Source organism: Pithys albifrons, chromosome 5 (genome assembly GCF_047495875.1).
Source record: "Pithys albifrons albifrons isolate INPA30051 chromosome 5, PitAlb_v1, whole genome shotgun sequence".
Lineage (NCBI taxonomy): Eukaryota > Metazoa > Chordata > Aves > Passeriformes > Thamnophilidae > Pithys > Pithys albifrons.
The window spans coordinates 23,813,032-23,839,436 of NC_092462.1; the positions used below are offsets into that span (position 1 = coordinate 23,813,032).

General features: G+C 40.8%; 1 protein-coding gene across 2 annotated transcripts in view; it reads left to right on the forward strand.

The window, feature by feature from the left end:
• Nucleotides 1–26,405, forward strand: part of DAPP1 (dual adaptor of phosphotyrosine and 3-phosphoinositides 1) — a 57,164-nt gene that overhangs the window by 29,039 nt on the left and 1,720 nt on the right. Inside the window, exons 1-8 of one of the 2 annotated variants that reach the window (XM_071555909.1) lie at nt 5,926–6,036; nt 14,498–14,620; nt 17,738–17,871; nt 21,289–21,419; nt 23,066–23,113; nt 23,314–23,376; nt 25,056–25,141; nt 25,655–25,742. In XM_071555909.1, coding sequence (XP_071412010.1) covers nt 5,975–6,036; nt 14,498–14,620; nt 17,738–17,871; nt 21,289–21,419; nt 23,066–23,113; nt 23,314–23,376; nt 25,056–25,141; nt 25,655–25,742 — 735 coding nt within the window. In that variant the 5' untranslated portion in view covers nt 5,926–5,974. Of the gene's footprint in view, nt 1–5,925; nt 6,037–14,497; nt 14,621–17,737; nt 17,872–21,288; nt 21,420–23,065; nt 23,114–23,313; nt 23,377–25,055; nt 25,142–25,654; nt 25,743–26,405 lie in introns of those variants that run through there. The other variant, XM_071555908.1, reaches the window with a different exon arrangement.

The window sequence follows — 26,405 nt, forward strand, 5'->3', positions numbered from 1 at the left end:
ATTTTATTTGGGCAAAATTACTTTTCTCTTTAACTCTTTTCTACTCAGCTTTTGGTGTTACTCCTAAAGTTTGTCCCTGTATCTACAAACACTTGGATAAAGTGCCAGGGCTATCAAGTTTGATAGTACACCGATATTTTCATATGTTATTTGAACACAAACTTTGAAGCTGCAAAAAGCCAAAATGAAAAAGAATATAAAACCTATGAGCTGTAATAAGATCACACAAGAAACAGTTTTACAAAACAGCAGGTAAAACCATTCTCAGGTTTTTTCCCTAACCTGCCTTCTAGTTTCAACAGTTTCATTAAGTATTTTAAGACACTTCTACTTAAGCCAAAAAGCATATGCTGTTATCTCCATCAGTTTTGTCACATATGACTGGACACCAGTGTTTGTGATCAGTTATGCTCTGGATGCAATGACAGTCTCTAGCTGAGCTCATCAGACAAATACTGTAATCTCACATGTGAGGAGGTGGGAGCTGTAACAGAAATGGAGCTGGGACCCTGCGCTCTGCTGTAGGAAGGAGTTACGGGTTGGCTTCATGTGCAAGCAGGAGAGGAGCAGAAATCCCTGGAGGAAATCCAGTTGTGAGAACATTCAGGTCTCCAACCCTGAAGCTGTTCCTCAACCCAGATCACCACAGCACAGACCCGACCCAGATTTGAGGCAGCATGGAGAGACTCTTGCTCTCTAGATCTTTAGTTACTGGGTAGTCATAGTGCACAGACATGCCAACCAGGTCTGATTCCTCTTGGACACAGGCTTAACTGCCAGCAGGTCACTTGGCTCAAGGCACCACCTGGCCCACAAGAGGAGCTGCCTGTCTCCCAACTATGCCTCTTGCCCTGACCTTTGGTGAGAAGACCTGCTCTCCTCCACTTCCCCACATGTGCTGCCGCTAACAGCCACTGGAACTCACATTTTCTAATTCAAAGGTAATTTCTAGATGTCTGGTTTATTTCTTGAGATTATCTTGGGGTTTGGCTGGACAGAAAAAGCATTTGAAACACACATAATCTATTCAGAGAGAACAACATTGTTCTAAAGGGGGAAGTTTTAAAGAGTCTTTGATTGTGTCTGAAGAAACCTGAAAATCTTGTTGAAGGCATGTACATTAAACAGTGGATTGACAGAGTTCCTAGAAAGTTTTCCTTGTAGAACTGAAACTGGAAGCAGATAACCTTCACATCATTATCCACATTATTGAAACTGTGAAAACCAAACCATGTGCAATAACACAGCTGCTCTAGCTGGAGGCATTTAATCTCCCACTATCATCTCAAAATATACATGCTCCAGCTCCTGGTTGTGCAGACAGCAAGCAAGGACTAGGAAAAAACTTAACTAGCATCAAGGAAAACTTCCTGTACTTATTTCCATGTCCCTATTTAAATTCACAAATCCAAAAACAATCCTCCTTTATTTAGCTCTAGGGGGGTAGCTGAATTTTCTATTGCAAACAAGAGGAGAAAGTGTATTGAACTAGAATGCTAACTATGTTTGGTCTCAAAAGTCACATTTTTAACAATTTGAACAATGCTAGTTTCTTCACTATGGGCAGAGTTAGATTTTAAAAGCTGAATTAATAAATAAGTATCTATGGGGTCCTAGATGTAATCATATTCATATGTGACATGGCTGTGCCTATCCTACTTGGCAGGAAACTCTACATAATCTTGGGAGGGCATGGCTGTTGCATCTCTTACTGTGCCTAGGTGGAGAGATGTTCTTAATCCACATCTGGCAAATGAACTTTCACAGCAACACAATGTGATCTTCAGGTACACAAGCATTGGCCAGCCCAATCTGTAGGACAAAATGGGACAGGAACAACCCTTCCTTTTGCACAATTTGTCTTCAAGCCATTATCCCCCAGGAACCCAGGTAATTTCCAAACCCTTTTCTCACCTCTGTTCTGTGTTTCCTACGTGAATAGTTCACAGACAACATGAGGCTAGCTAGCATGTTTCAAAATTTTGTTTACTTTGGAAATTAGAAACACATTCAATAAACATGCCTCAGGTGCCTCAAAATCCACAAAGTAAACTTATCACTATCCTGATGTCCAGTATGTGAAGTGCCCTCCAAAATAAAAATTGTTCTATGACACATTCAGAAGGGAAGAATCAGGTTAATTTCAGAAGCTGATATTGGTGTGCATCCTGTGTGTGAACACACTGGGAAGATTTCTGTAGTTGCTTTAGCAGGTTTCACAGTATTCACAGTATGGAATCACATCTGAATGTAGTAAGGATTAGAGGTCTTGGACCCTGCAAAGTTTTCAGATGCAATTACCTTAAAAGGAATAAATTAATTGGCAGCTCTATGTTGTATAGGAAACCTGTGCTCTGCAGGTGCCCACTCTGCTCTGTCCCAACCTGGCTGTCATCCCAATACTATCAAAAATAATGTGGCTAACAGGACCAGGGAAGTGATCCTTCCCCTGTACTCAGCATTGGTGAGGCCACACCTTGAGTATTGTGTTCAGTTCTGGACCCCTCAGTTCAGAAAGGATATTGAGGGGCTGGAGCGGGTCCAGAGAAGAGCAACAAGGCTGGTGAAGGGACTGGAGCACAAGTCCTGGGGGGAGAGGCTGAGGGAGCTGGGGTTGTTTAGCCTGGAGAAGAGGAGGCTCAGAGGTGACCTCATCACTGTCTATAACTACCTGAAGGGAAGTTCTATCCAGGTGGGGGTTGGTCTCTTCTCTCAGGCACTCAGCAATAGAACAAGGGGGCACGGGCTCAAGCTCTGCCAGGGGAAATTTAAGTTGGATATCAGAAAAAAATTCTTTACAGAGAGAGTAATCAGGCATTGGAATGGGCTGCCCGGAGAGGTGGTGGATTCACCATCCCTGGAGGTTTTTAAACTGAGATTGGACGTGGAATTGAGTGCCATGATCTAGTAAATGGACTGGAGTTGGACCACGGGTTGGACTTGATGATCTCGGAGGTCTTTTCCAACCCAATTGATTCTATGATTCTGTTAGTGATGGCTTTGTAATATTCCTTACAGTATACTCCTTATAGTTTCATTTGGATAAAGTCACTCCCTTTAGGTTTTGTATGGATGGTTCACAGCTATCTATAACTTATGCATGTTATCAGAAGGTGAAATGGTAAAAGGAAAGAAATAAAATTTTCAGCTTTCCCGCCAAGTTCTGTCAATTAATTGGAGTTAATTATGTTTTTGCAGCAATTGTGTCTGTTTATTAGTCACCTGGTTATCTAAGCCTAGTTCTCCTTTATCAGTAAAATATGTCTTAAAATTCAAGTTCAAAATTACAGATACCTGAAAAAATGAAAACTTTCAAACAGTTTTAAGTAATTTCTGCATAAAAAGTTGAAAACTTGGAAGAACCATCATGATCTTGGGACTGGACCCCTTGAAGAACATATATGATACAATCTCACCCAGTAATCCCACAATTTATGCCCAAACAGAACACATGATCTTCAAAAGCACTGTCATAAAAACAAGCACGTGCTGGTCTGAGAGACCTGGTGGCTGCAATGTAAAGCATTTATTGGATTTTAAAATCTGCTGGTAAATACATAATTCTGAAATAACCTAGTGTGACACAAGACAAGGAGTAATTGCATATGTATTGATCAGTGTTGACCTTCCCCTTCCCATTTATGGCCATAGTTTTCCTTCTGTTTCTTCATGACATGAAGTCAAAACAATGATTGGCATCTATTTGTTTCATGAAATGCTGCAGTTATTCAAGTAAGACTTCAAGAGAGTGGATTTTTAAATTAGATCACACTTTGTTTTATGGTAACTGACAGATGTGAGGGGGAGCCGAAATGTCCACGGATTTTCAAAAAGGCCCCTTATCCTGCTGTTCCTTTGTGGGTGCTTTGTGCTCAGCCGCGCTCCGGGCTGAGCAGCCAAGGACTGGAGCAGTGCTGCTACCTACAGGTCTGCTCGGCTCAGCGCTCAAGCCGCACACGGAACCAAATCCTCCGGCGGAGATGCTCGTGGGTGGGAAAGGGACCGAAACTCTGACACTAAAGTATGTTGGCTCTGGCGAAATGCAAGCTGGCAATCTGTAGCCCTTCTTGTCCTGTGGCTAACCTATACTAAAAAAACCAAATCAAGCGGACTTCATTAAAGGGAAAGCTGATCTGTGCTGCACTAGACTACAATTTCTGCTTTTAAACATTTATTTATTGTACTTTTTTTTCCTCCTGCAAATGAAGAGGAAACGTCACACTTGCAGGTGACGTAAGAGGAAGCATCTACTTTCAGATGGGGAATCCCCTTCCACTGCCATACACTGGTGCATAAAACATGATGGTGTACAGAAGGGCTGGAAACCACCTTGGAGCCCACCTTCCTGAACTTTTGACAGTTTGTGATGTAATAAGAATTCACAAAACTTTAGTTGACATTCTTCATTTCTTGAATTTAATTAATTTTAATTTATCTGTTTTTCCTCTGTAAACCAGAAATTTTGATAAATGCTTTCCTGCCTCTATCAATAACACAGACAAGATAACCTGGAATGAGTTCATCACTGCTGAAATGAAGCACATCAGCTTCCAGAACAGGAGAACAATAATAAATGAATCTATCCAGTAAACAGAAGCAAACAGTGGAGACATCAAAAGCATCTATTTACACAAATGTTGTGGATTTAAGGGTCAGGTTACCGAAGACATTATCAGATCATAAGCTTTCAATAAGCAATACAGGAAGGGGCAAACTCAGAAAAAGGAAAAAATAGTTTTCTCCATTAACACCCCACTCCACCACCCCCCCCCCCCCCCCTTTCTTTCTAATAAGGAAAAAACCTGCCAGCTTATTTGTGAAATCTTTATCTACAAATGAATGTTTGGTTCTCAAGACGAACAATCAAGTACAGGAGCTGAGCACCTTGAAGCCACAATGAGAAGCTCAATCAGCAGGGAAGTCTGACCTGACACATGGAATCTCTCTGGAGCTTTTCCCATTTAGGAGGCAGCAAGCCTGTTCCAAACGACTCTCAGCTCAACACTGACTGTGTGGCTCGTATGACTACTTATGAGAAGATAAGTAGCTGTTCTGTTGTCTTTAAATACCAGTTTCTCTGGAAACAACATATTTTCCGAACTTGATACCTGGTGAAAACTTCAGCACGACTGGAAAACAGCATTCTGCCATCTCTTTTTTTTTTTTTCGTTGGAGCTTGTCCTTCTGTCAAAGAAATTCGTTAAAGAATTTGCCACACCTATAATAATTACCGCCCATGCAGTATTGGGGAATACAAATAACCTATAGTATTGTAGGAAGTCCTTTAAGCATTGGAAAGGGCAGACGCCTGTTAGTGCTCAGAAATGTCTCATCCGCAGAGCTCAGCCCTCTTGATACAACTTCATTCCTTCTTCAGAAGTCTCTTTTTAGCAGTTGATGTTCCTGTTACTCTTTCGGAGAGACAGCGTGACCTCTTCAAAGCCTGCACGGAGTGGGGTGATGATCACACAGCGATCAGTCGGTCAAGGTGCCTGCGGCAGGGCACTGCCGAGGGGCAAGCAACAAACAGCCCTGCCTCTGGGGGCTGGGGGGCACCGGGCTGGACACCTGACACAATAAATACAGAGTTCAGCTCCACGGATTTCCTCGCTGAGTACTCTGTCGAACACAGAACAGGCGAGGGGCATTCATTGATCGCAGAGGGAAAAAGTGAACATACAACGGAACACTTTGAAATACTAACTTCTAGGATGTACATATATTAATTATTCTGAGGATACAGTAAAGTATTAGCAGGATGGGAGCGACATGGCGCACACCGGCACCGCTGATGAGGCCGGAGGGCTCCGCAAAGCCTTGGGCGGGGGTCGCTTCCTCGGGGCCGGGGCGGGACGGGACGGGAGGGATGGGACATGACCCGCCCGGGGAGGTGCCTTCCGCGCACTTCCTCAGCGTCCCGTGGGGGCGGCCGTGGGCAGGCGGTGTCCCCCGGCGGAGAAGCCGTGCCGGGACGATGACCCAGCACCGGGAGCCGCATCCCGCCGCGCCGCTGGACCAGGAACTGGCGACACTCGGGTAAGCGGCGCTCGGGGTGAGTCCCCACACTAAGGACGCCCTAAATGACCGCCCTAGGGTGGTGTGGAGTCACCCGGCGGGAGTTGGAGGGGTGGGAGCTGCTGGTTGTTGTCGCCGGGTTTTGGCGGTGCCGCGCCACCCGATATGAGCTTATGGGGTGGGAGCTGCTGGTTCTTGAGGCTGGATTTTGGTAATGAAGAGAGGGATAAGATAACCAGATTCTGTCTCAAGGATTCTGAGATTCTGGCTCCGGGCACAGTGCGCAGCCCCTCGCAGAAGCCCAGCGCCTCCTTCCTGTGGCAGGTGTGAAAGGCTGGAAGGCCACAGGTGAGAGAGAAATAAACAATAGTTAAAGAAACTAGAGCGCAGGCAGGCGTTTCGAGTGGAGTGGAGAGTCAGCAGCAGCAGGTACAGTTTTCCTTAGAGAATCTCTGCGGCGTTGAACCCTCCTCCGCTGGGAAGAGTCCAGATAGTGCCGTGCCACTTTCCTGCATTTCAGGGGAACACCAAACCCAGAGCTTGCCCTCAGAGCTGCTGCCTCCCTTTGGCCGCCTCCTTGTAGCCTGGTCTGAGCCCTGGCCCGGAGAGTTGCCATCCCGGCCACCTTGCCGACTGCTCCTGCCGGGCTGCGGGAGCCACGAGGCTTCCCAAAGGTGCCTTGATTCACGGTCCTTACGAGGACATCGCACTCACTGAAACCCAAAACCCCAGGAGCAAAAAGGAAGGCTAAAGGTTGCTACAGACCTTGTTCCCTGCCCGGCGTGACTCACCCATTTTGCCTGTGGGTTGGTTTTGCTTTTTACAGGAGAAAGCCTTGGGTCACTTGGGCAGAGGCAGCATTGCTTTGGGTGAGAGGAAACACGGGCTGGAGGAGCAGGACAGGTGGGCACAGAGAGGGAAGGGTCGGGAACAGCAGAGCAAAGGGAAGACAAAGTAGAAGAAAGGCCAGGGATAATTCTGGCAAAGCAAAAAGGCTGTGGTGTCAACTCCGCCTTCAAAAATAATAGAAGAAAAAAGTAAAAGTGTTTTGCTTCCTGAGTACCTAAGGCTTAGGATCAACTTGCTGCTTATTTTTGTGATTAATTCACTTTGTGAAGAAACTGGAGTGCAACAAAACTACTTGCAATTGCTATTTCCACACTACTGATATTTTCCCTTATTTATAAGAACGTTTAAAAGAAATACCTGTTAGCTGAAGCATCTAATATGTATGAAATGAAATAACTTTGCAGTGGTATTCAGAGTGACCATTATACACTTTTTATTTGCATCTGTAAGATTATACTCATCCTAAAATAATATCTTAAGGAAAGAAAAAAAATTAGTTGCAGCTGCTGTAGGAAGCATGATTCCCAAATAACAGACTTTTATTCATTTATACTATATGGTCTGAGCTGATTTATGCCAGTAACATGTGCCTATTAACAGCCTCACTCTTTGGCAAGGACTTAATCCTCAAAGATGATTTTGTAGGACTGCAGCTTGATGTGGAACCTAATGTGGTATCTGTAAGAAGGAAAGGGTATAAATGAGAGTGACACAAATATGCGTTTTAAAGTAGTAGCTTCTTTATCTCCACTTCAGTGGAAAACTTAAATGTTTCATTCTACCACAGAATACTAAGCATCTCCTTCAGGAAAGTGTGTTGAGTTAAAAATGCTAAAGGTGTGATGCCAGACAAAGAGTCCCTTCAAATTATTAAACAACATCCTTTCTTTTCAGCCAGTACTAAACCCACTTATTTTTTCTTTTTTCCCCCCTTCTTTTTTATTCTAAAGAGGAAAAAAAAGTCCTCATAGAGCAAGCATTCTTGTAGCACAGTCTGAAAAGTCTCCTAATGCACATACTTTTTCAGCTGAGAGAAGTAGGTGTGTCACTCTCCAGGCCATAAAACTAAGTTCTCAGTCACCACAAGGGTTTCCCAACCTAAAACTTGGTTCCTAATGCTATCACAGTGCTAAGTGCCCCTGTCACCCATCATAGTGTCTAAGCACAACTGAGGCCAAGTTCTGGTGAGGAATTCAGGGGGAATTTGAAGAAGGTTATTTTAGAGCTTCTGCTTTATGGTGCAAAAATCAAAGAAGTTGGATAAGGTTTGAAGAAGTGTGGAATGGGAAGGACTTTTCCTTTCCTTTTACAAGAAAGGAGGCTGAGTACTGGGATATGCTTATAGTTTACCAGATTAGCTGCTCATCAAAATGGAAAGTTGTCAGCAATGTAGTGAAAATTCAGCTTACAGTCAGCTTCATTGTGAAGATGTGTATATATGGACCTAATGAAAAGGGAGATCAAAATCAGAACACATGGTTAAACACATGGTTGTCTCATTCACTAACTTTGTCCCTAAATCTACCAAAATGTTTAAAAGCGAACAGTGAAGTTTGTTGAAAGAGACATAAACATCTTGGCTTCAAGGAAAAGAAATTGGGATTCTTTTTTGAAGGTCTCTTTGGATATTCCTGGAGTAAACCCTTTTTTCACTTGTATTTATTGCTGTTACAGCTGAAAGGACAGCCTGCATACTGCAGCGTGAAACTCCTGTAACTGGTCACGTCTTGTGTGAGTTTGGGGAATTCCACATTGCAGTTCACATTATTTGCGCAAGAGATGAGAATGTGGAATATCTCGTCATCCGAGTAATTACAGGCTGATCTGGTAGTGCAGTTTCCAGCCCAATACAGCTTAGTTTGGGCGACACTGTTGGAGGTGAAAGGAAGGGAGCAAGAGGAAACAAGTTTTTGTAGCTTTTTTACTTTTGCAGTCTGAGCTTTCTTTGTCACCCCTTGCAGCACAGCTTTTATGCTCCTCCATGTTTGACAATACCATAACAGATGGTATTTTTAAGAGTGAACAACACACTTCACGTGTAGTTTTAGTAACACAAGCGAAATTAGGCCACAAGCATAGATCAGATGATAATAAAAGTGGGGAATTGAGGGTTGTGTCTGACTGAGACAGAGTAAATGCTTGTAAAAATTTTTTCTTCATCTATGTTTCTAACTTTAACAAAGGAAACATTAAACCGGCTAGAAAGTGGGCAAAACACTGGGTGTAAACCAGAATGAAGTTGAAAGAAGGGGGAGGGAAAATGGAAGTGAAAAGCAGAAGCTGAACCAGTGAAAGTCTACAGTTAGAAGACAGGAACTTTAAGGCTGGATACATCAATGTTATTTCCTCTCATTTCTATTTTTAAATTATTTTTTCCCATGTAATGGCATCATTTATTCCAACAAAGTGCTTTACATGGGTGTGTGATTAAGTGTTTCAATGGGACACATTAAAAGGATGTCTAATAAATACCAATACCATTTTGGCTGCCTGCCACCTATTACTTCTGTCTTATCATTCTTGCCCTTTTGTATGTTCTCTAGAGCTCTGTCAACCCATTCACCATTAAAAACATTGCTAAAACTTCACTTTTAGTGACATGAGGTACCCTTTTGCAACTTCCAGATGAGGGGCAATGCTTCTAGAGTTTGATATTAGGAAAAAAGTTAAAAACCCCAAAACATCTAAACTTGACAGATAAGATCTAGAAGTTGCTGAAATACAGAATGCCAAAAATAGAGAATTATTGAATTAGTTTTGTAGAGTAATTTTTGGACTGCAGGCACATGAAGAACATTGAACTCAGCCAGAGGAGATAAGTCAGTGACCTCCCGCACACTCCATCAAGCAATACTGTGTACCACTCCTTTAACCTAGGAATGGGAATACATCTTTTAGCCTAGTATATAGTTTTAAAGTGTAAGCATGTTCAGCTCCTTGTGGAATAAGATAGTTTTTTAATACAAAAAAAGATGAAAAACTTGCCAACATCTACCACCACAAACCACCACCCCCAAACACACAACAAAACCCCTCAGCCAACCAACTCAGGGTAAGTAACTGATATGAATAATGTTGTAATGAAGGAATGAAGTCCTACTGAAAGCACATCTGGACCACCTCCCCACTAATGTTGTTACCATTCAGAAGTGGATGAGAGATGAGTTAAATTTGCTGTTTCTGCTCAGCTCCTGCAGCGCAGGCAGCCAAGCTGCTTTCCACAGGGATGGTCACCCACCGAGAGGCACCTTTTGCCATAGGGGAGGGAGCTTCTGGGAAGGGAGCAGAGAGTTCACCCAGCTGAATACCAGGAATCTTCTTCTTGCTTCAGAGAAGGAACTTTAAATTTCCTGATTTTTTTCAAAAGCAAGCCAAATATGCACACACTTCCTAACTCTATCCAAGCTATAACAATCTGAGAATATATTCTGATAAGGACACAAAAACTAAATCTGACTTCTGCCTACTGCATTTATCTGATAGCTGGGCATACTTCAGAGTTATCACTCCAGGCATTAAATCCAAGTGGCAGAACTTGTAGCTATGCTCTCTTCTGGTACTACTATCTTTCATTTTTATGAGGAAGAAAAGCAAGTGGTTGTACTGATTGTTACATGGTTTGCACATAGAAATGGCTGAGAAGAGAATTATCCAAGTTGCTCAACATTCATTCTTGCATCAATGAGTGTTTGTGCTTTTTGTATATTCTGTATTGCTAAAAAATTCATCCACCCGACCTGATGCCAACTACAAGTTTACTCACCAGTCCCTATTTACACAGGCAGAAATGTTTTGCAAGATATCCATATGGTTTCTTTGAAAACAGCATTTCCAGAAATGACAGATGCTGTACCTGAGGGCTCTCTGATCTGCAGGAGACACAGAAATAAAGTTTCATTAATATTTTTCAATGAAACTACTTGGGTTACTAAAGAACAAATGAATATTTTGCAGATGATGTTCTAATCTGAAGAGAGAGTTTTTCACCCTAAACATTGCTGTAACATTCATGATCATCACCACAGTGTATGTAGCTCTAGTCACTGCATTAACTACACAGACATCTTAATGCAAGAGATTTTAACATGAGTGCATCCTGTTCTGGAGTTGGAAGGACTGACATAGCTGCAGTGATACGGCTGCCAGCATAGACATGGCTTGTACTGGGACAGCCACCAGTTTACTCCATGGGGGAACTCCCCTGCTGACTGGATCTTTTGGGCAAGGCTGTGTTCTCTAATGAGTTTTAGCTCTCTGGGACACTGGGTGTCTCATTTCTTTCTAGTTCTCTTAACAGCCATGTTGATAAAGTCCTTCCTACGCTGTCACCAATGCGATCTGAGCTAAAGAATAGGCTAATTTTTGAAAATGCTTCTTTTTTCAAAGTTTAACAAAGGTAATCTCACTAGGTGTGCATGCCCATCCTAAGACATGCTTTCATTGGCCCTGCAGACTCTTCCATTTTGAGGGGCAGGAAGAATAGTATGGTCATTCAACAACACACACTGACAACACAAATGTGCTTATATATATGGAATGAAGAGCTTTAATGTCATTTAGGACAAAGTTAAAGTAACAATGGATAAATGGCAGCACTTATGAACTTTGAGACTGAGATTGCTAGTCAAATCATGGAGAAGGAATGCAAAAAAGTGAGGATGTAGATTTTTTAAATGGGAAAAATGAAATTATTAGAAAAGGAAAACCTCTCGGAAGTATGTATACATATCAGGCATGTGTGTGCATGACCAAGGGTAGCTAGCAGAAGTGGCTTTAAAGCAATAAAGGACTTCCATCTACCATCTGAATCAGGAACCCCAGACAATCTTTATGCTACTGATGATTTTCAGTCTAATGAGTGTACAAGTACAGAGCATATTTCTGCATTTATTTTGTAGTGAATACAAGACTCTATAAAGATGGCTTTGGAAAGGATCTCCAGCCCAATATGCAAGATGTGCAACATGGTTCAAAATGAAAGACTTAAGGTTCAAACAGATGTTTGTGAAGTGTTTTGATTTCCTTAAGATCTCATTTTAGAAGGCAAGGAGGTAGATAAAGTATTAAGTTTTCTATCAACAGTTTCCTGCCCCAAGTATCACTCAGAAGACAACGAATACTTAAGCTAAAAGTGACTGCCTTTTGCAGTGTTTTTCCCAATGATCCATGTCTCCCATCCTGATTTGCCTGCAAATTTAAAAAAGCTGCTTAAAGGATTCTGAAACAGATAAATAGAATGATTCCTCCTCTTACAAATACTTGCATTTACCTGAAGTATACCTGGTAGTGTCTAACCACAGAACTGTTTGAGTTTATTTTTAGTCCTGTTTATTTCCATTTGTATCATCAGGCAGGTTTGATTGGGAGAGCAGACTGTTTTCACAAGTGTCTGTTTACTTACCTTCCTGGTGGTCTATGGTTCAAATTCTAAATTTTCTACAGCATTTTAAAATTTTACCTATGTTTGTTCAATTGCAACAAGTTTTGGATGACCATTTTCATACTGGAGTATCCAAGTAAACCAAGTGAACCATCTACGACAATCAGGAAGAAAAAAACCCCAAAAGTATGTATGACAGTCCCTTTGACACCAAGATCTGCAGTACTGCCTCTCATCCACTTCTACGTTTTAACCAGAGCAAGAGGAACGCAGTAACATTTGAGGGACTTTTGTCTGAGACAGCATATTTAAGCAAGATGACTGGTGCAACCTTGTCAGCAAAACTGCACTTTCAAACTACATTATTTTCCCAATAAAGTGGGCAGTGTTTTGTTGTTGGCTTTTGGTTAGTTTATTTATTTATTTATTTATTTAGTCACTGACCTTTTATTTTTAAAGATAGTGAATTGAAACACAGGATTTTTTAAACTTAAGTGACTTTTCTTGTAAAATCTTAGAAAAAAGCATTTTTGGAAATAAGGCAACAATGCACTTCTGAGCAATCTCAATTTGCCTCCTTCATGCAAATGACTACCTACAGATTTTCTCAACATGCACTTCTTTTGCACAGAAGTGAGAGTAGTAGTGTTATAAGATCCCACCCAAAGCACAGGGTTATCTTCCCAGCTGTAGGTCCAGCCAAGTGTGCATGCTGATATGATCCTCTTCACATCAGGACAGATCTGACCTTTGACTGTTACTTGGGCAGTTAATCCCAAAGCGGATTTTGGCTAGCAGGTGTTTCAGAGGATGACACTTTGATCTTTAAATATTCATTATTTTATTCTACTGTGTAGATGGCCCACAGACCACGATCTAGAGCCAAAGCAGCAATACCCTATCTGTATTGAGTTTCCTGTGGATCTTGTCTTCTTCTGGGTTAACAGTCTAGAGTCTCTCACAAAGCTATTTATCAGCCAGCTGGCCTTTCGAGTAGGCAGCTGTCCAAATTCAGAGTTAAAGCTTTGTGTGAGATGACAAGTTTAGTGGCAACTTGCAATGAACATCTAAGGAGAAAGAGTATACAATTACACCTGGGTTCAGTTTAAAGACTGCCATGATACAAGTTCTGGAAAGTGCTGTGATGACACTTCTGCTTTCAGTGAAGCTGTATTCCTCTGGCTGGAACAGTAACAGACTTTGACCCCAATGCGACAGGCACACACAGCTAAAAAGAAGGGAGAGGAGACCTGGCACTACTCCTCATACAGACAAGGCAAGCTTGCTCCCTGCAGAACTGTGCTTTGGATGGAGTACCCCTCCCTCCTTCTGCACCAGTTGCCCTGGTATGTGTATATAGGTGTTGTTAATGTTTGCACAGGCGTATCTCACAGGACTGGAACACCAGCCTTTCACAGATGCAGCGCTCTTTTATGTTCAGTCTCAGGTTCATTTCTAATGAGGTCTTTGTCTATTGAAACAAATTGTGTGTTTCTATTGTGGAAGATTAGAATGAAATGGAATGGAAATTAATGGAAACAAAGCCATAAACTACATTTACTGGACTTCTTTGTAGGACTTTTTTTCTCTCTGAATTCCTTGCAAAATTTTTCACATAAAAAATAAAATTAATTTTCACTTAAGTTAAATTGAAGCAGGTGTTTAGGTGTGTTTCTCTATTTCTCAGACCTTGTGTGACCAAGCAGCAAAAATGGTGAGATTTCTTAATTTTCACTGAAATTTTGTCCATTAATTTTGATCCCTTTAATTCTAAGCTTAGGCAAGCAAGTTTAGTTGCAGATTTGTTTTGGGAAATACAGAGTTTGTGAGAAGTCTAAGTGCTGCTTGTTTGCCCCCAAAGAGGAAATGTAGCAAAGCACATACATATGTCAGGAAGTACAGATTCTGAAAATAGACAAAGGATTCTCTATACCTCCCAAAATTGCTTCACCTTATCAGCAAAGACCTGGGTATTTTGTTGCTCATACTAGTGCGATTTGCAGGGTTTTCTAGATTAAAAATCTCAACTGTTTGTACACAACTTTGCACTAACAAAAATTAGTTTTCAGAGAGTTTCGAAAGCAAGCTGCTGAAAGGGGCACAGATCTGTGTAACCTGTGAGTAGGAGGGTAACTCAGAATTGTACCACTGTTGTTGCAGTCCTTCCTCTTTCTTTACCCCTGCTCCAGAAAACAGCAGCAGCTGCCACTAAGAGTTGAGTGAATGATGCTTTAACTCCTTGTGTCTTCCCAGGTGGTACCATGATAATCTTACCCGACACGCAGCAGAAGCGCTGCTGCTTTCCAATGGGCAGGATGGAAGCTACCTTTTGAGGAAGAGTAATGAAAGGGAGGATTTGTACTCCCTCTCTGTGAGGTAGGGTATGGACAAAGTGAATTAATCTCATACTGCATGAACAAAGGGGGACAACTTTGTTTGCATGTCTCATGCATTGAGATGACCTACAGTTTATTTCTCAGGGCTCAGCTACTTTGAAGTATATTTCTAATGGTGTAATCCCACTGAATGACATTTTGATAGGGGAAAAAAATTGTATTGAATTTGACAGTTGCTCTCATTTTTTCAGTTATCAATTAATCTTACTGGTAGAAAACATCATGCTATGGATTGGCTGTAGATTTTCAGTCTGCATCATAAAAATTGATATGGCAGTTACAAGAGCTTAAGGAACAGTTGATGGGGGTAGAAAAATTTTATAATGAGAATAGTAACAAACATACCATTTAATAAGTGCTAGCTTCACTAGTTTCTGAATCACTGAGTAGCAACCATCATCTCTGAAGGATGATCCAGTATTTGGTGGTTTTACTCCCACTTAGGAATTGTGGGCTAAGGTTCAGTCTTAGCCAGTAATGCATGACTGATTCAGACAGTATTTTGCAAGTGACAGATGTCAGGCCCCTGAAGTGAACTGCAGCAATTTACATGAGTTCAGGGCACAGCCAATGCAGAGCACAGGTAGACTGGCCTGGGTGCTTCACTACCAAATCACATTTAAAGAATCTCCCAAGAAGGAGAGAAGCCACAGTATTTTAGTGAAGCAACATGAAGGACACGCATCAGACACATAAGGTAGTCCCTGCATGACAGCTGAGAGGAGGTAAACAACCCTAAATATGTTCTAAGCCTTTGGCAACTGTATGATAAGAGCAACCTCTAGTGTGAAGTTTTAAGCTAGTGCATTCAAGCTCATTTCTGTCTCCAACTGAACCTCTGAACAATTAATGGCCACAGCTCAGCTGAATCACAGCAACTTTTTAAGCTCAAGTCACTTTGAGCAGTGTAATGGTGCTGGTTATTTACAACCCTGACAGGAACATAACATATGTCCTTGAGATTGTGCCTTTCTGCATAGGCAGTACCAGGAGCTGTTTCGATTTGGAAGTGTAATTTGCACATGCCCTGTTCCTCAGAAAAAGCAACTAGGAGCTCTTTCACCCATTTCTGACAGAAGGTCGAGGAGCAAGTGTGCCCATACACACACTGTGAAATGGTTACCACTATGGACAGCCATTTATACAAGGAGCTTTGAGAGTGCCCAACAGATCTGAAGGGGATGTTACAAAATGAGTATTTAGAGTAGCAATGACTGAACTGAATGCAAGTGTTAGGAAAAAGAATATTGGCATTTGTAAGTAATACCTTACCTTAGAAAAAGTAATTTAAAATGAATCATTGTTAATATTTTTGATGTGAAAATGTAACTAAGCATATAACTCAGATGATTAACAAAAATATCTTGACGCTCGTTTTAAAAGGTACTCAGGAAACAACTTATTGTGATAAAAAGAAATTTGCTCTTTTAATAGGAAACAGAAATGTAAGTTAATGACATAAATTAACTGTTTTAACAAATTCTAGCCTTAGAAGACTAGGAAAAAGCTGCTCCAAACCCATTACAATCCCTTGTTCAGCTCTTCATGTAGTAACAAGAATTACTTGCTGCATTACTATATGAACCGAATAGCCCAATCTGAAGTTTGATCTTTGATTCTGTTTCATTAGTTTTTGGTGGTACTGCTCCCTTAATACTGATTTTGATTTTAAATGTTTTAGTTCTTTTCTGCTCTTTGTTTAATTTTATGTTTTACTGTCAATTTTTTTACTAATATTAAAGCTTAATTCTAGAATAAGCAATTTTGTTCTGATACGATTTTGTAGAAGGGCTAAGTTTAGCAGCTCTAGCTGTCATTTTCTTTCTGTTCTAAAATGTCTTCTGTGGCTTTTACATTACTTTCTTCCTCTGCCTCAAAAGAAATTTGTCATTTTAATAGCTTTGGATTTTCTTAAAGGAGAAAATGCTTAGACATCTTTTATTGACAGCTGGAGGAAGAGAGATCACATATTGCCCGAAATCCCCTCCCCCAGCTAAATTAGCCAATTTGAAAAGGAAGTAGGAAGCAGTGTAGAAGTTGCTGTCATTGCAACATTGTATTTCTTGTGAAATTAAAGTAAAAGACACAAAATCCTGTCACTGCAGTGGAGTCACAGCAGCTCTTTGCTGGGGAGGAGCATTTGCACTCTGCTTGTTGCAGGCATTGTGCCCCGGCTGAGTGTACTGCAAAAGTGGAGGCCAATAGAGGCATGTTCTACAATATCATGAGTACTGTTCAGAGATAAATATTTAAGTACATAGTGATTGAAATCATAATCTTTGGTGGAAGTAGCAATAAGCAATGAAAAAGATGCTATAAATCCCTTTCTTCATCGTATTTTCCATATATTTGCTGCATAAGTTTTTGCTCAGACAAAGTTGAATCTGAACTCTTCTGGGTGCGAGTAACATTAACAAAAGTAACTTTTTCACTGGAGAAACTTGCAGTAAGTGCTTCACTATCTTTTGAGTCAAAATAATTGCCCATCCAGGAAGTGAGCCTTGCACACTTCTCTAATACCATCAGGTTTCAGAAACAAATGCTGTTACTTCCCCTACACAGGATCCTGGTCCACATTTGACAGTGGTCATCATAGAAGAACCATTCATCTGGGTACAGAGACAAAGCAGACAAATTCTAAAGTCTTAGGTGTCTAAAAGTAGGTTATTAAACTCCTTTTTGGATGCAAAAAGGAGACAGCTTAATTTTGAAAGAGAAACAGAAGACATTTTAAATGACATTGGGATGCTACCTGAAAAGTAAGATATACCCCAAGTAATATCAAGACAAATACTTAGGCAGAAGGCTTGAAATCTCTTTTGTGAGGCTTTTTACTGATGCAAGTGTTAAATTAAGTTGCTTGGCCTTTCTAGGCTTTCATCATCTCATATCTGTAAAGCAGCAATTAAAATCTGATCCTCAGATGTGTTGAGTATTAGTGAGGGATGGCAATGGTAGTGGTATTACTGCTTGGGCAGTAATTGTCAGCCTGTGATCTGGGCCAGATTTCTCGTAGTGAAAGCTGTTATTTAAGGATTGTGCATGCCAAATGTCTTTTTGGCATTTATTCCTTGACAAGTTTTCCTTTTTATTTTAGGGGAAAAGATTCTGTGAAACACTTCCATGTTGAGCACACAGGAACTTCTTTCAAATTTGGGTTTAATGAATTTTCTAACTTGAAGGAATTGGTCATGCATTTTGCCAATCAGCCTTTAATTGGAAGTGAAACAGGTAAGGAGAGATATGTTTGTATGAACACATTTGTAGTCATGCTTCAAACAGATCTAAGTAAAATGTCTACTGCTGAAGTGTTCCTCTTCTAAGTTCACATCTGTGTTAACCTCAGGTATTGATGAAGTTCCACTTCAAAAAAATCTTTCAAGTACTCTGAAGATAAACCACATGCAAGCTTACTGGGTTTTTGCTAACCAGGGACATGAACCCCTTTTGATTTCTCAGAGGAGGAAGTGTTTCAAAATGTGCTTCTGCTCAAAAAGGGCCAAAAGAAAGCAGGGTGTTAGGTGAGCAAATAAAGATTCATCTATGAAGTCCCCCTATACAAATAAGTGGAAAAGGGACTTGAAATTGTTCACCTTCACTATTCTTCATCTGAGGAAGAAGTCTGCAGTGTTATGTTCCACTTTCTTTTGGGGAATTTGGTCTGAACTACCTCTCCTCTTCTGTCTACAGTGCATCAGCCTGCTGATGTCATCTGTCATCACAGTGATTTGTCTTGTTTTTAAGAAGAGAGAAGCAGCACTGGCTTCTTTAGTAGCCAATGTTCTGCCTGAATGAAGGCTCAAAAGATTGAACTTCATTCCTACAAGCGAGTTGAACACCACCAGAATAGAATCCCTGGAGAAACAGATGAATAGTGTCATAATAATGCCAGTTCTAGGTTTAGTAAGAATTGAAGATGTGTAAATACAAGTTAGTGCCAAAACTTCAGTATCTGCTGTAGAAACTGTATGCAAATAACTTAAGTAGTACTGATTATATAGGCATGAGACCAGTTGGCACATGCCATAACTGTACTATGTCACACACTAAATACACACCAATGCTCTTTTAATGCAAACAGTAAATTCAAGGTTTCTTTGCAAATATCTTCCCCCAAGAAAAATGCAGTTGTACACTCAATATGGCACTAGTGTCTTTCAAAGCATTTTCTTTTTAAATTGCTTTCAAGAGTGTTCAGAGTTCCTACTTGTATCCTCTGTGCCAGTACGCTCTTCTTCCAGTGAAACCAGATATGCACCCACAGGCCTAACTCTGCAAAGATTTCAGATGACATATAAAACTTGTATTTACCCATTCCTCATTTCTTCACTGTGTTACAGACATTAGTAAACAAGGCATTGGTGTTATGTGATCTCTGTGGACAGGATCAACACTGCTGAATGATGGGCTCACTTGTCACCTTAAGGCATCCTAGTCAGATTCTGCTGGTTCTGTGAAGCCTCTAAGTTGAATGTGCTATAGAATGAAAAAAAAATTGTGAACATCACATTAAGAAACCTTCCACCTTACCTTACCATGGATAACAGTAGAGAGGAAGCGAGTGTCAGCACTCAGGCAATGTTCCTTCAGATACAGATGTCAAAGTTCACCTGAATGGTAACCAATTTCTGTGAAAAATGGGGTAGGGGGTTATTAGTGTAAACTCTAAGCCAAGCCTCAGCATGGCAGAATCTGTCCCAACACAGGGTCACACAGCAGGTTGGCAGAAGGGCCATGAACAGAGTCTGATTCCTTAGGGCATACTTTCTTTCTGTAAAAAGCAGCAAATGACTGTTAGCTCAGGCATTAGTAGAGAGTAGTTGGACCAGTTTTTCTTATTCCCTGTTATACTTGTAAACAATTTTCTATGAAAGAAACACTTTGAGAGCAGGAATGAAAGACTAAAGCAAGACAGCATTTTTCATCTTCTCCTTGCTTTTGGACAGGATTTTATGAGACACATGAGATAGAATATTGTGATGATTTCCTCTATCTTCCACTGAAGTTTGTCTCACTGGAGCCAGTTTTGTGTCTGAACGGGCCCACCAGACTCTCTTTGATCAGTACTTTAACACACAGGCCTGCAGCCATGCAAACTGGCCCATGGAGTGCAGTGGTCCTTTTGTACTGGGACAGCTGTAGGTTGGTGCTTCAAGCCCAAACAACCTTATCCATACTACAGCTGCATTTGCTACCATCTATTTCTCTGCAGTGTAATGTGTACACTTCCTTCTGAATTACAGATAAGTAAGAGGAATGTGGGGCTACTGTGTTCTGTGAGATGGTTTATTGAACAGGCAAGATGGCTCTTCATTCAAAGTAACAAGGTCAACATGTTATTCTTACCTGTTTGATTTGTTTATCAGTTCTTGCCTAAATTATTTTGAGAACATATAAAAACTTTGTAATTATCCAGACAAGCCAAAGTCATTTAAAGTTAAATGGGACTAATTTCATTCTTCCTTAGAAATAGATACCATGCACAAATACGCAAGAAGAATCTTGCTACAGTGGAGCTTTTATTAGTTCTTGTGTATAGTCATCAGATGATTCTGTAAAAGCATCTTTTGTGGAGGGAAAAAACCCCAAACTACAGAGAACTTACTCAAAGGCAAATACTGTATAAAACATTGAATTAGTCCTTCCAGTTGTGCAATGAGGCTTTTATCCATGGTATACAGATGATGGTACTGTGATTCTATGTAACAGCTTAAGAGTAGTTTCTGCAAAATGGTGATGGGTGTGTTCTCAGTTTTATTTTAAATGGTAAAGCATTATTTTTCTGCAAGGCCGGAGAGAAATAAACAAATTTTGACTTTTCACATATGGTAAACTGAATATATCACCTTTGCATACACCCCCTGTGCCTGTGACCAGATTTCAGCTGTTTACTTAAAATATAATTTTTCCACTGCACTTTTTAGCCTCTCCCATTACAAAATACTTTTAAATTACTCATTCACCTGTAGGTTTCAAATTTCAGTTTTACCAACTCTAGCAGCCCTCTTCTTTAAGAGCTGCAATATCAGCATAAAATGCAAATGGACCAGTACTGGATATCCTGTGATATTATTTTTAAAGAATTAAGTTAGATAGTGTAAAAGTTGCTATTTTAAGCAAGTTTTACACTATTTTGAATAGTGTAATAGATTCGCTACCTGAAAAAAAGCTGCATTCTCAATAATGTGCAATAAACTTTACCTTATTTGGTGAACAAAAAAAATCTATATCCAAAATGTTTAACTGGAAAGAGTTACAGTAAAAACAGTTAAAGGCGATGGTAACATGGGCTTATTGGTAGAAAGTCTGTATTCAAAGCTCTGACAGATTAAGTGACTTAAGCAGCAAGTAGCCGGTTGTTGCCAACACCAATGCCTGTTACAGCCTTCTATCCTGTTTAGCATCCTGCCTACACATCCAGACAGCCTCCTGTGCTGGAAGGGAATTTAATGTGTCAAGTGATTGATTCCCTGCAAGCATTAGTGAGTTTAAAGGTTTTGAAAAGGGATCATATATTTACAGTTCTCACAGTTGCCTTTATAATTTTAGGAAAAGTAAAGTTAACCATTCCACAAACAGGTAGCTACTGACAGTTATTTTTTCACATGGTCTTGCCAGATGAATTACTCCTGCTCTTTTTCTCTCCAGGAACCTTAATTGTGTTGAAGCATCCCTACCCACGGCAGGTGGAAGAACCTTCCATTTATGAGTCCGTCCGAGTTCACACTGCAATGCAGACAGGAAGGACGGAAAGTGATCTTGTTCCAAATGCTCCCTCAGTAAGTTGTGTTCTGGTGGGTGGGGTGCTTCTGGCATGATTGCTGGAGGGAGCTATGGAGTAAGACCAGTAACTCATCTCTTTATGGGTTTGTTAATACAGGAAGTCTTTGCCAACCAAGGCAAAACAAACACAGACTTGCTAAGTATGGTCCCATGAGAAATGCCTTTTATAATTGTTGTCACCGACACCTTCAGTGCTGTCACTGGGAAAACATTGTCTGCAGCTGACCTGAGACTGACCATCCAAACAAAGAATACATGAGAGATTGTCCTGTTATCTTCCTTTTAGAAAATCATTTTAGAAGTAACATTATCATGAATTGAAAAAACAAACACACAAAAAAATCATCCTATCCATTTGGGCCACTGATCTGAGACACACTTGAACAGCAATAAAGTAAACTAAAATAAACGGCGGAGGAACAGGACTCCACACAGTCTATGAGATTCATAGTGAAGACATTTTATTACACAAAGCACACGGTTTATATAGGGTTAGGACTACAGCTTATTGGCTAAAAGAGTTACACACCACCACGCTAGAAACTTCAGTTGGTTAAAACCTATCTCTCACAAGTCCCATGTGTATATTATTTCATCCTGACTATTTTTGTGCACCTGCAGAGTCCTGTGAATACCTACTCTGTGAGAATTCTTGAGGAGTAAACCTCCTCCCTACCAGCCAGCAGCAGCTGAGCTCTTTGCTGCTTCTGGCTGATAGCTAAGTCTCACAGGGCTTTCTATAGATCTGAATTGCTCACTTTTGATATTACTGTAACTACATAGTAATTAGAGGCTCTAAATCCTCTGTAGCTCTTATCTAAGTAAGACAAGTGGTTTTTCCAGAACAGTTTGCTCAGAATAGAGAAGAAGGTATTTTAATTATATACTATATTTTTTTGAAAAAAGAGGAAGAGTTACACTAATATGGGTTAATGATATTGATAAAAGAACCCTTCCTGAATGCCTCACAACAACCTCTCACTTCTGATTTACACTTCAATGTCCAAAGAAGCTTGACTTCGACATATCACCAATAAAAAGGCAATATTGTTTCAAGAACAAATAGTAACTTGGCAAGAATTTGATTTTCAGAGGTCTGCAGTCTCACAGGTCTCCACACAGAATTTCAGTATCTGAGAAGCCATAAGGCTCAAGTGCCACTCATGATACCAGAGAAACAGTTCAAAAATCAATTTTTCAAAAAGCACATTAAACTTAACAGGTTCTTCCTCTCAAGCTGTTTGAGAGAAGAGAATGTCTCAATAAAACAGCATTTTACCCTGTTTGGATTCAAGGAGCAATTTCTGTGGATAATTTCACTGTCGGGTAAACCCCACGTGCTTCAGGTTACAACATGTACTGAGGCAACCTTTTAATTTTACTGAAGATTCAGGCCAGCAGGTTGCTGAGGAAGCACAATCTAGAAGGTTGCCTTCAGAGCAGCCCATGTCTGTGTTTACCTTAGTGGAGAATCCAGCAGTTTGAAGGGAGGATTGGAGTGAGAACAGGGCAAGTGGCTACAGGGAGTTTCCAGAAGAACAGGCTGCTCATTCATCTTCTGGATGTAGGCAAAGAGGGGTATGTGGGAAATAGAAGCAGAGCTCAATCTCTAATCCTGATCCCTTTCCTTGTTACTTCACAGCTTGGTACAAAAGAAGGATATTTGATAAAACAAGGCAAAATAGTCAAGGTAAGAAAAACTCTTACTTCTTGCTTCCACTCTCTGATAACCCACAGAAGCTACAGACAATGTGGAGCTGAAATAGCTTCCCCTGCATTCCCCTGCAGAGAGGAACAGACCAAGTCAACAGCTTTAAAATGTTTTTCTTTCCTAAGAGGCATTAGGGTAAATTCTCCCAAGACAGTTATAATCTGTTCTTGTTCTTTCAGAACTGGAAGACAAGGTGGTTTACACTGCATAGGAATGAACTCAAGTATTTCAAAGATCAGACAGTAAGTAGCAAACACCAGTTCTGCCTTTTAAAACTCTACACAGGCAGCTTGCATCTCTGGCTTCTCGCATCTGTATTGTGGCTTCCCAAGCTAAAGTTTCCCATACTGTCACAGGGGTCAAACTTTTCAAGCAAAGGCAGAGTTTTGCTGATGACTTCAAAAGAGAAAGGGAGTTTTACAGTTGGAAAACATTTACTGTGCTCTGTCAGTCTTAGCTACTAGATAGGGCTGTTGTTCACAGTGGGTTTTTTTTCCACAGAATCATAGAATGGTTTGGCTCAAAAGGGACCTCAAAGATCATCTCATTCCAACCCCTACCATGGACAGGGACACTTTCCACTAGAACAGGTTGTTCAAAGCCCCGTCCAGCCAGGTCTTGAGCATATTGTTGGGTTGCTTTGTAAAGTGGATTTTAATTTACAGCACAACACAGCTTTTATTGGCAGCTTAGACACACAACCTGAAAGACATCATGCTATTAAAATAGTTCTAAAAATACTAATAGTATATTTTGCATTCTTTGATGTCATCCTTTTCTTTCAAGTGATCTTACAGTATACACAGAAAACCATTCATTAAAAAATACCTTGTGACAAAGATTAACCTGCAGCATCTTGAACAGGCATTGTGTCCTTACAGTTGCTGCTCCATTTCCATCTTCTTTAGAGTAAAGATAAGAAACACCTCTAGAATTTCTTTGCCCTTACAATGCCTCCAGTTCAGGTTCCTTCATAAACACAGCCAAACAGTTGATCTCTGCACCTCTGTCAAGACCTGTTTCAAGCCTCCAACAGATTTTTGTACAATAGCAGACACAACTGCCTTCTCTCAGAAAATATTATAATTTATAAATAGTTATGTTTTTGTAGGGCTTTCCATTAATTTTCATTTCAGTTTGAGCCAACTTGAATTAAGTTTGCAGGATAACATTTCATGGGGCAGCACTTTCTTAGTGACTTACTGGGCAAGAAGGCATCTTAACAGTGTGAGGCTGGAACAAATCAAGGAAGAATTCTCAGGCCTAGGGAGAATAGGTTGCAATTATACACAGTCTATGTCTTGCCCAAAGAAACACGCATACACACACACATACATATATGTATATATATTTATACACACACACACACACAGAGATATATATATGTATATCTATGTACCACACACAGAGCTCAGGCAGCTAAACTCTTCATTTCTGTTGCCAACACTACTTTAGCTTTGCTTCTGTATTTTTCCTTACCTAGCTACATCCTTTTAAGGCATTTAGGAATTAATTAAATCTTCAACAGCTGTGTAGGTTTGATATATCCACCCCTTTGTCTCTGTAAACCTTTGCTGGAAGTGATACCTGATTTGCTGCTGTGTCAGTTATATTATAAGGCATCAGCCTAATCTTCAGCAGTCTGCATCTAGTTCAAACATTCCTGAGGTAGAGATCTCCTTTGTTGTTTTTCCAGATTTGAACTGTCCTGCGTATTTTATATTTGGATCAATTCATATGATAATACTGATGTTAAATTTGCTAGTTTGGATTTATGGTTTTACAGCTATTGTATCTACTTCTAGAAAAATCTAGTAAAGATCTAGAGGTCTGTAAAGGTCTAGATGCACTGAAGATGAACTGAGATAGCCTTATCTTTTGTTTTCATGTGTTCCCATTTAAAAAATATTTTATTTTCAAGGCCACGGAACCAATTCGGGCACTTGACTTAACTGAATGCTCAGCTGTGCAATTTGACTATTCCCAGGAAAGAGTCAATTGTTTCTGGTAAGCCACAGTACTTTCTTCATCTTGCTGGGAAGGTCAAAATAGAAAGGAAAATTACAAATGTAAACACTGAGTGCTTCTGAAAGGTCCCTTTTTGCTTGTGTCCCTGCTCATCTTCTAACTCACAAGTCTCTTTCTGTCAATCCGGCATGGCTTTGCCAATTTACTGCTGGCAAAGGTGAGCCTACATGTAGTGGGCGTTTCTAATTCTCTAAGGCTGTATAACCATAACCAAGACCCATGGATCTTGGGTTCAGATATTGCTACAGGTTATATGGTGACCACTCTGGTGCCCAGATATGGGTCTTTATCCTTATGGACCAGGGACAGCTTCGCTCTGAGCTGTAAATGACTGTTAACCATTCTTGGTTAACCTCCCTCCTGGTGATTGAGTGGGAACACAGCCTCGCTGCCCAGCTCTGGCTAACCAACTGTTGGTGCAGGCCAGCTGGGATCAGTTTTAGGAAGAACTCTCAGTTGGTCTAGCAATCTAAAAGTTTTGTTTACTTACAGTTTAGTGTTCCCACTAAGGACATACTACCTGTGTGCAAAAACTGGAATAGAAGCTGATGAGTGGATTAGAATCCTACGATGGAAACTGGTAAGGCCTGTGCAGTGTTACATGGCAGGGTGACTCAGGCAGCAACACCCCTGGTACTGCTGTCATAAACCCCTGAATGTTGTAGCACCCAAGGGCTACAGTTCTCAGCATCTGCAAGAAGGGAGTATTTGTTCTGGCTTCCAGGCCAGCTAGACTGGAATACACAGTTTTCACAAAATCACAGAATCAATTTGTTTGGAAGAGACCTCTGAGATCACTGATTCCAACCTTTAATGATCACCATCTTGTCAACTAGACCATGGCACTAAATGCTACATCCAGTGTTTCCTTAAACACTTACAGCGGTTGTGACTCCACCACAAACCTGGGCAGCCCATTCCAATTTCTAGTCACCCTTTCTATAAAGAAATTGCTCCCAATGTCCAACCTAAACCTCTCCTGGTGCAGCTTGAGGCCATTTCTTCTTGTCCTGTCACTGGTTACCTGGGAGAAGAGGCTGACCAGCAGCTGGCTACAACCTCCTTTCGTGTGGTTGTAGAGAGTGATAAGGTCACCTCTTGAGTCTCCTTTTCTCCAGGCTAAACAACCCTAGCTCCCACAGCTGTTTCTCATAGGACTTGTCTTCCAGCCCCTTCACCAGCTCCATTGCCCTTCTATGGAGTCACTCCTGCACCTCAGTGTTCTCCCTGAATTAAGGGGCCC